The sequence below is a fragment of the Onychostruthus taczanowskii genome, unplaced genomic scaffold, assembly GCF_017590055.1.
Source record: "Onychostruthus taczanowskii isolate IOZ18803 unplaced genomic scaffold, ASM1759005v1 scaffold5, whole genome shotgun sequence".
Classification (NCBI taxonomy): Eukaryota; Metazoa; Chordata; class Aves; order Passeriformes; family Passeridae; genus Onychostruthus; species Onychostruthus taczanowskii.
Genome location: NW_024502568.1, coordinates 1,507,303 through 1,518,019, shown reverse-complemented (window position 1 = coordinate 1,518,019; position 10,717 = coordinate 1,507,303). Strand labels below are relative to the sequence as shown.

General features: G+C 37.7%; 1 protein-coding gene across 1 annotated transcript; it reads left to right on the top strand.

Moving 5' to 3' along the window:
- The first annotated feature begins 1,937 nt into the window (after window positions 1–1,937).
- On the top strand, window positions 1,938–5,389 carry GDF2 (growth differentiation factor 2). The gene is made up of 2 exons (XM_041415782.1): window positions 1,938–2,518; window positions 4,211–5,389. The coding sequence occupies exons 1-2, from the start codon at window positions 2,176–2,178 to the stop codon at window positions 5,149–5,151; spliced, it is 1,284 nt and encodes a 427-aa protein (XP_041271716.1). The 5' UTR covers window positions 1,938–2,175; the 3' UTR covers window positions 5,152–5,389.
- Window positions 5,390–10,717: the final 5,328 nt, after the last annotated feature.

Genomic DNA, 10,717 nt, shown 5'->3' with positions numbered 1-10,717 from the left:
TATAGCAACCCCCAAAGTATTTGCAGTAGAAGAGAAGTGTTTATATAGATCACTTGATCTAGCTGCACTTTATGTAATTAAAATTAATTTTAAAGTAGACAGATACAGAACTTCAGGTACCTAGTCACAAGGAATGGAGGCTACTCCTGCTGAATACAAGCCTGCACCCTTGAAAGTCATAACCCTTAAAAATTTTGTGGCTGTCATGGATTTGTGATGCAGTTTGAGTACCCAGCATGATGCTATGTAATAGCAGCCAGTGAAAGCTTTGGAAAGGTACACACTGGAGCAGTGAACCACATAAAGAAAGGATATTTTATTTCTGCATGTGGCACTGATGGACTGCCACTAAAAAGCTATATATAGCCCTAGGTTTCACCTTGTCAGGAAGACCTTCAAATTCTGGAAGAGAAACAAAAAAGAAACAAAACAAAACAGGGAGAGAAAATGTCTTTTGTTACTCAAAAAAACAATCTTTTTATCAGAAAGAAAACTGAGAAGTAACTTGATTATACGGTGCAAGCACTTTGAAATGGGAAAATGTCAGTGCCATAGGACTCCTTAATCTAGCCAGAAAGTTACAAGAATCCCTGCCTAGAAGGCAAAGTCAGGCACATTAAAATTATGAGCATGGCATGAAGGGTTTTTTAGCTGTAGGTGATAATATTTTAGCTTCAATAATTGAAGAAATTTTTGTTTCTTTGACATGTTCAGATAAAGTCTGTTGGCACTTTAGAAGTTATGTTTATCCAAACACAAGCAATTTGACTCTGCCTATAGGTAGGAAACACAAAGGCCCTGAAGAAATATAAGTCTTGATATGCCAAATCCAGGATCAATGCCAAATAATCCTTTTTGACTTTATGTCATAGGAATATAATTAACCAGGATCTCGGAACCAAGTTATCACTTGAACAGACAATAAGGAAGCATTGCAGAAGTCTTGGATCACTTTTAATGCTGTGTATCCACTGCTAAAAAAAACAAGAGGAATGGCCAAAAACGGCAAAATCTTGACCACATGTTTGCAATGAGATTTTTGTTAATGTAAAAGCTCAATACTCTTCAGATTCTTTGGCAGGTCTACAGCACGAATTGAGTTGTTCTTAGAAAAAATGATGTAATATTAGTACAGAAAAAGCAATTATATATCATTAGATTAAATCATAATACATGCATTAAGATAAATAAACCTGGTTTTCCTTCTGCATCCTGAGAAATTCATTTGCCTTAGCCTGTTCTTCTCATGTGCACAATATCTTCAGAGATAACCTGTATCTTCAAAAGGACTTTTTACTTTCCATGTGGCCTAGGAAGGCCTAGTTCTGTCTTCATTTTGAGGTTGCTGAAAAAATGACTGGTTGTTCTTGGACTGGATTGACCATCATGAATCTAATGAAATATATTACATAAGATACTATAAAAACAAGCCCAAATTCCCATACACCAAAGGAATGAAAATGGACAAGCTTGCAAACAACATGAAGCAAACTTGACACAAAACAGATATTTCACTGTGTACAAACAATAGCCCTTGGCTGATAAACGGAAAGAAGTTTTAAGGTTGTTTGTAATGTCATGAGATCATGTCTTGCAGAATCACAGGTCTCCATCAAACTAATGGGCATTTTCAAACCATATGTGAAGGGATTGTATAAATTATTTGTGAGATGTTATTTGCTAATAGCTAATAGAGTGATTTTGTTCTAGGTCTGTATTTTCTAGTCTTGCTGAAAACAGTGTAAACTTCTACGTCCCTAAGAAAGCTTCTCTCTGTGTTGGCAAGGAAATGATAGAAGAATGTAATTAAGCAAAGATGACCCTAAAGTGAAATGTGGATTCTTTACAATATACAATGTCCTTCCCACCAGCCACATGTGTTTGTCAGATGTTTACAGAATCTTCATTAACTAAGAGCTTTGCTAGATAACAGAAGCTGAAGCATGGCATCAATGACTCTGATAAGGACAAGTGTACGACCAATCTGCTTGACAACTGACAAGAGGCTGGGGTTTGAAGCAGACTGCAAAAAGAACACCAGAAAGTGATTTGCAAAGGGCATTCCAGTTGTTTGCCTTACATCTTCTTTCCTCTGTCTGTATTGAAACAAGACTGGCAATCAGCTCAAATACCCTCATCTTTTTGCCTCTCCACCAGCAAGTAAATATAGAAGAAATGTGTTGTTTTGGAGTATTAGCTGCACTGTCTGTTTTCAACATCATTGCTTGTTTGACAAGAGGCAAGCCTTTGGAAGACTGGGACAGGCTATCAGCTATGGGAAAGTCTGATGCACACTTTCATCCTGAGGAAGCAGAAGATGAGACCCATTTCAACTTTAAATCTTTCTTGGAGAATATGAAGATGGATTTACTAAGGAGTTTGAATTTGTCAAGAGTCCCCTCACAAGTGAAGACCAAAGAAGAACCACCACAGTTCATGATTGATTTATACAACAGATATGCTGCAGACAAGTCCTCCATCCCTACATCCAATATTGTAAGGAGCTTCAGTACTGAAGGTAGGAAAAGTCCTCAATATGTGGACTACAATTTTTAAAGAAGTAAATTAATTATAAATAGTCAGATTCTTTTAAAATTCAGAAGAAACTGAGTTCCTAACTTGCACAGATTGTTTAGAAATTAAATATTACAATTTTGGATTGTATTCTTATTATAGAGTTTCTTTCAATATTTAAAAAATGCATTTACCTTTAGTTTTCTTCTTTGATATTTTCACTGTACAATACTCTCTTCTCAAATACTTGAGCTAAGATGATGCACCAAATAACAAGGTTTACATGAAGCATGTTTCTTGATCCTAGATATTAGATTTCAAAATGAGTTTTCATGTTAGCATGCAAACTTTTGATCACCTATAATTGAGACTGATGCTAGAGAGCTTTTCTTTCTGGTGAGCTCTGTTCATATTTAAAAACTACAGCAACTGGCTGAGAGATTTGTTGCTGGATCCAAACAAGGAACAGCACTGCTTCTCCAAAATTCTGGGTTAAACAAAGATTTATATGGATATGGTTAGTCATGCTTATATCAACAGAAAAAATTCAAGATCCCTGTCTATGTAACATTAAATAGACTTCTAAAAGATCCATCAGGCAGTAAAAAAGTTAGAAATAAGTGCAAAAGTCCTTGTTACAAAAATGAAACAGAGAGAAATGAAGTTTCTGTTTATATGAAAAATAGACATACATAGGTAACAGCACTATGGAGAACTGCAAATTCCCAAATTAGTGTCCCTAGTCCTAAAATAGAAAGAAATCTCAGCTATAGGACCTAGATTATAGTTTCCATATCTCATTCTCCCCTCTGACTACTTTACACGGTAAATGATCTGAAGAAATGGCAGCAACAGCCAATTAAAATTGCCCTAAAATCCAGTCATGATTAAGCAGTCAGTTTACACTGAGCATTAAATAGACATCAGGGATGACTTTCAAATACTACCAATCTGATCTTCCAGCCAAATATCTGCCCCTCCCAAGGCGGACTTGCTGGTACTGCGCATGGATTTGTAAACAAACAAACATGTGAAATCCTCACAAACTCAGGGAGTGAATCCTGGAACAGTCTGGGATCTGGGCATGAAAGGCTGTTTATCACCAAGTCCCAGTTCAGATAGACATTGGAGCTGCAATTCAGGACTTTCAAAAACTTTTCTATTTCTCCAAACTCCCAGTCTAAGCTGCTTTCAAACTTATCTGAAGACAACAAAAGCCTCAGCACAGCCAGTTCTTCAAGACACTTATATATGTATATTAGAGCAGAAAAGCAGGAAATCATTGTGTTTTTTACAAATTCTTTGTGTAAAAAATATATTTAGCAAATTACTAAATCTGAAAACTCTGCACTTGCCTTATTTATGTACTTAATACTGCCCAGCATCATCCATAGCTTGTTATAGGCAGCCTCCTTATGCTTCCCTCTACACACTCACCTGACTATGTAATCACAGTTAAATACTACCAACACCAGGGACTTCCATTTCCTCTTTTCACTCTCTGCCCTTGAAACTTGGGCAGAAGACAGGATTTTTCTTTTTTTTTCTTTTTTTTTTTTCTTTAGTGCTGTGTTATATGTTATAATTATAATGTGTTATAATGTTATATATCCCCAAAATATATCCTGTGTCTTTTAAAATCAGCTCACTTGGACAGTCAGCAGCACTGTAATCACGTTTTAATTTCCTATTGCAGATGTTGTTTCTTTAGATTCACCAGAAGAAAACCCATTTCAGAAACACATTTTGTTCTTCAACATCTCTATTCCACAATATGAGGAAATCACCAGAGCTGAACTGAGAATTTATATCTCCTGTCACAGGGAAGTTGGGTCTCTCTCTAGACTGGAAGGCAACATGGTAATTTATGATGTTCTAGATGATGGCCACTGGGAAAACCCAGAAAGTACCAAATCTTCCCTTGTCTCCCACAATATCCAGGAATGTGGGTGGAAGATGTTCGAAGTGTCCAGTGCTGTGAAAAGATGGGTCAGGGCAGACAAGCTGGAGACTAAAAATAAGCTAGAGGTTGTTATAGAGACTAAAGCTCTGAGTGGTTTTGCTTGTGGAAAGCTGGATGTCAGTGTTAGCCCTGACACAAAAAACCTGCCACTGTTAATTGTGTTCTCCAACGACCGCAGCAACGGGACAAAGGAGACCAAAGTGGAGCTCCGCGAGATGATTGTTCATGAGCAAGAAACTGTGCTCAAGAAACTAGGGAAGAACAGCACTTCATCTGAAGAGGAACAGCAGGGAGAGGAAAAGGCCATCACTGGATCCCACCTGCATTCCTCCAGAAGCAAGAGAAGTGTTGGAGCCAACCACTGCAGGAGAACTTCCCTCCATGTGAACTTTGAAGAGATTGGCTGGGATTCCTGGATCATTGCACCAAAAGATTATGAGGCTTTTGAGTGTAAAGGAGGTTGCTTCTTCCCTCTGACAGATAATGTCACCCCAACTAAACATGCTATTGTCCAAACTCTGGTACATCTCCAAAATCCAAAAAAAGCCTCCAAGGCCTGTTGTGTTCCAACCAAACTGGATTCAATCTCCATTCTTTATAAGGATGATGCTGGTGTGCCCACTTTGATATATAACTATGAAGGGATGAAAGTGGCAGAATGTGGCTGCAGGTAGTATACAAGGCAGAATCTCTAAGAATAGGAACATCCCCCTTTTCTGTCCTCTGTAAATCTGTATAATAGTGATGCAAATGAAGACCATTACAAACAAGGTTTGGAGCAGGGTGTGGGGCTGGTTGTTGTTGCTGCTTGTTTTAAGGGAAAATTGGTATTTAAGGAATGGGAATCTTTGTAAATAGACTGCCTTATATATCATGGCAAAGTGAATACTGGATTAAAATATTGTGAGATTGAATGAACTATGCATTATCTGATGACAGTGATACAATGTCAATGTCTTATTTCAAACTTTCTATTTAATCAACTGTGTTTAGGTCACAAACTAGATGATTTTCAGTGGGAGTTTAGGATGTCCTGCAAATGTTTAACAGCTCTTGAAATCTAATTCTCTCAGTCAACTCTAACATTTTCAACTTTGGTAAAACTCAGTAAATGGAATGTTGTCTGCATGATAAAGTCAGGAATCTAAATCCAGGAAGCCTTTTCTCATATCAGTAATCTCAGAGGCTTTTACAGGCAAATTATTTGTTCCTGTAAGTGAAGATTTGCAGCATTCAAAACAGAAGAGACACTCACTTATTTCATTCCCAAGTTTCCTTCTGTGGGTAGCAGGTGCCTTACTTTCAGCTTTCTTATCCTCAACGTCCCTATTTTTACCCCTTTATGGCACACACTTGAATGATAAGAAGTGCAGCCTTCCGCTTCCAAGACACTGTTTCCTCGGAGGAGCAGCAGCCCTTATCGCCCCACAAAGATAAGGAGCCACTTTGACCTACTGCATATTCTTAGTATTTCTTTGCAAGAACATGCAGTCAAATGATGTCCAGCCTTAGAAGCTGTATCCTAAGAGCAGTGGGGGTTGGCAGAGCTCAGCACTTTTGAAGAGCTCAGGCTGCTTATATAGAGGCCTAAATTTGTTGTTCAGAATCTGGCATGAGGTTCTGATTTTTTAAAAATTTCTTCTTAAGAAATACTCTATTTTACGTACAAAATTCTTTCACCCCTTAGAAGTCTGAGAAAAATGGAAAATTTCTATCTGTGTCCTATTACATTGCTGTATGAGAAATATACTATCATACTATCATTTTTCTGACTTCAGTTTTATTTTCACTAAACAAGGACCTCATCTTTCCTGCAATTAAAAACTCCCTTTGATGCTAATGGAGGTTGTGCCTGTAAAAGGACAAACTATCTTAAATTGGTTGCAGGTGACAGGGATAAGTGTTGTACAACATCACCATAGTGCACCTCACTTCTACTCCTTAACCACCTTACACACATCTATCTGAGAACTCTTTTGAACCAAATCCTTATCAAACTATGCATCCGTTCAAAAACGTGGAGAATATTGATGAGGCAAAAATCAAAACAATACCCTAATGTATGGAAGCAACAGAATTTAAATCAATACATATGTTTTGAATTAGGACGGCCTGTGGGCAAGACGAATTCATTTGGCATGAACAGGTCAGCTTGAAATCCAATACAGAGTTTATTTACTATTGTTAACCTAATACAGAGCAAATAGCAGGTGAGTGTGAGCAGGGCAGTTGTAATTCCATCAAGAACTGCTGGTTAGATCACAAACCATGAGCACAAAGCATGATTCACTAGAATTCTTGAACTGATTTATAGTCTTTTTCTTTAGAACTGGTCTGCAATTGGATCAGATCTGAGATCTGGGTCCATGCAAACTCCATCCCTAGCTGCTTGCCATTTACTTCTTAATCTTCCCACAGCAGTAATAATTTTACCACTGGCATCTGTCATCTTGCAGTCGTTATGTCTTCCTCCTGCCAGAGCCCCCTATATTGTCTCCCTATTTTGTTCCTCTCTTCTAAGCTCCTGACGTTTTGCAAAACTTCTCTTAAGTGACAGAAACAACCAAACATGCACTTGGTGTGATCACATTAGAAGACTTATTCACCCTCGTGTCAATGTAATTGTAGCTAAGTGCCCTCCAGTCATCTAAACACAAGGTCCTAGTTATATTTTAACTTCACTGAATACAGCACTTTGTCCATAATTAAATGAAAAAAATGGGGAAGGGGAAAAACCTTCACAGAGGGAAATTCTCAATGATTGAGGGATGGTGGGGGGGGGCTGTTACATTCTGAAGTCAAACATCGATCTTTTTTTCCCTTCTTTGGATGGGAAAAAAATACCCCAAACCATTTTTGGCTCAAAACCTCAGCTCCTAGCTATGCTCTTAGAATTCCAGAGCAGACCTACAGATCCCATCACAAAACTGGACTAGAAGCTGCTTTTATATTCAGTAAAAAAATCAATTGTGTTTCCAGCCAGCTTTAATGATCATATGTCCACTGGCTTAACATTTTGGTTGGCATAGTAGTAAAATGAAACATGAATCTTTCCACAGGGTAATGAACAGGGTCAAGATGAAATGGGAGCCCAGTAGTGACTACAGCTGCTGCTACCTTCAGCATGGCTGAAGTGCGTGTCAAATTGATGTTTGGCTTTACATTTAGCAGCTTGATTTATGTAGTTTTGCACATTTAATTTTAAATAATTTTTTGAGATCGCTCAGGTTGCAAATGCTTTGGGATGCAGCAAGTCAGCCAAGAGGTCATGATGGTTCTGGAGAGTCCACAGGCTGTGAAGAACAGGTAAGCATCTTGCCCCTGCTTCAAGCAGAGCCCCACTGGACGCAGAGAAACCCCTCCCTCGTGGCTGGATTACAAACACTGACCAGCAGCTTACTGTTACTGAGGAGCAGGCTGGGGCTTGTGCAGTGCTCAGCAGATGCACAGTTAAAATGAAAACTTACTCGTTTGCCATAAACACAAGGCTGATGTCACAGCTACACAGCTCAAGGGGTCATACATCAGTACATGGGGCAGCAGTGCCAGGAGGAGCTGTCAGGGGCTCAGCAGAACCATCTGCAGCAATCGGATCAGTTTGGGGGCAGCCATACCCGCTGGCACTAAACAAAGCCTGCTGTGGGCAACTGGACCTCTCACTGCTTCACATATAACCCCAGGACAGGAGGGCTTGATAGAGTATTTAATATTCACTATTTGTGATTGGCTAACTCTGCTTGGTGTACTGAACAAGCACGTAAATCTATCCAAAATGTAGGAGGTAGAGAATACAGAAAATATAATGCAAACACGTAATATACCAATTCTTCCGGGACTGCCCATTCAAAACCTGAACTAGGTCAGGTTGCATATTTGAAATGCATTTTCTTGATGACCTCCTGAATCTTCTACTTATCTAGAATATAGTAGTTCATCTGTTCAGTGGAGCTATTCAATGTGAGTTTATCACAGCTGTGCTTCATAAACTGTGATGACTCTCCACCTGCTCCTGGCTGAAATTAGAGAGATTTCAAAATGGGAATACACTTTTTCTACCCTCACTCAGTCTTACATTAAAAAATATAAATAATCTTCTCATTCCCTTTTTTTTCTTTTTCTTGATCACTGTAAAACTAGGGGGGGAAGGGAAGGGAAGGGAAGGGAAGGGAAGGGAAGGGAAGGGAAGGGAAGGGAAGGTTTACAAAAATCAAAATCTAACACATTTTGGATTTAAGTTTTTATTACTACAAATGTAATCATTAAGCAACTCAGAATACTATTTTCATTTTCATAAAATGGAAATATTTTAATATTAAAATAATGTGAAAGAAAACCTCCAACTTCAATTTTAATCTGTACAGGTTTTTATGGCATAAAAACTGAGTTACCTTGGGACAAAAATCTAACATTACTTCTTTTGGCATGGGAATTAGAAAATAATCTAAGGGTGTTATTATTAATTCTTTTTATTTTTCAGGGGCATAGAAAGCCTACTCAGGAACAAGTTTTCCTTTGTACCAAACAGTACAAGAACAGACAGACTTAGACCATACCTATGCAATCCAGTCATGCCTGTCACAGACAGCTGTGAAGTAGTACTGACCCAGACTTGTACATCTATAAAAGGCAGTGAAGGTTTGTCTAGAAATACTTATTGAAGTCCTGGAAGCATTAAATATTTCATTAGCGTAGTTCTGTGCTTCAGTTAATAAATTCTGCCTCTCAATTCTGCCTTGGAAGCCAGCTATCACCTTTAAATTAATTCTTATCCATATATATAATTTTAAAAATGGCTGTATTAAAGGCTTTACTAAAACCAAAAGTAGTTTATACCAACTTTCACGTTTATCCTGTTGGCATCTCTGCCAGTGAAAAAGGTGTTCTTGCTGCCACCTTCAGATGAGCCTCCTGCTACTGCAGCTTGTCAGTGACCAAATATCTACATGAGTCTGATGGGAAATGGTGGGGTCAGCTGCACACGAGAGCTGGGGAATATTGGAGCAGAATATAGAATGCAAATAATACACAGCAAAACATTTAGTCTTGTGCCTATGGAAGATTTTTAGCATGTGATCTGAGTAAGGCAGACTCTGCATGCAGACTAGTCTGGGACAGATAAAAAATACCTTTTCAGAGTATGTGGGAAATTCATACCCACAGGAAGTCAGAAAATGAAATACTTGTGGACAGATTTTAGAGGATCATAAAGTTTTATGAGTTATAAAAGCTAAAACTAGGCCTTAGCTATTTAGTTCTGCTCAAAACTAAAATCAAAATAAGAATTTGGCTTGAGTTATAATATAAATTAGAATAGATGGTAGAGTTACATTTTGGATCTGGTTATTCAGAGTTCAATGAACAAGCTTGCATTAAACAACATTTTGATGAAAATTTAAGCTATATGTGCCTCAAAATGAGTAAGCAAATAGTCATTCTCCAAATCTTAAGGAATTCACACCACACAGAAAGGATTCTTACCTTCTAACACCATCTGTAAAGAATTACCAAGGTAGCAGTGAAAGTTACATGTCGCATTGAATTCAGAAATCCATACTGAATATTCATATTGAATTTCAATAGAAATATATTACTGAACAGATCCAGTGTGGAAAAATAGTTTTTTCCACTGTCCTAGCATTTTAAATTGTGCATGTTGGAAAAAATCGTTAATTTTACATTTCCATTATGAAGCTGGTTTTTGGGGCTTTTTTTAATGTGGCAGCAATAAAGTACATGAGAATGAATGTGCATAACTTGAGAAATAAATTGAGCTGTGGGGTTTTGCCTTATCTAATCACAATACCATATATATTTCTCAGTATCTTTGTTTCATAAGAAGCTCAGCTACCATTTCCAGCACTTCTGATATGAAAATCTTTATAGACTGTGATAAAAGGCAAAATAAATGTCAGGAAAATAGAGAAAAGTGGTTTTTTTGTTGTTTTTTGTTTTTTTTTTTTTTGTTTTGTTTTGTTTTTTTTGTAATCTTACTATTATATAACAATCACAGGCAGGAAAGTGCTGTTTTGTGATTTTTAACCTCCATATAAGGCCTTACTGGAGAAGAATATTGTTCATATGTAGAAATACATCCTTAAATGCTGTGGAAAAAATGTCATGTAAAGAGTTTAGCAGTGATAGATAACCTCATTTAGGTATGGAAGGCACATCTGATATCTGGAACACTGATTAAAAATACTCAGTTGCTGTTCTGTTCTTGTCTCCTTTCTGACTATTGTC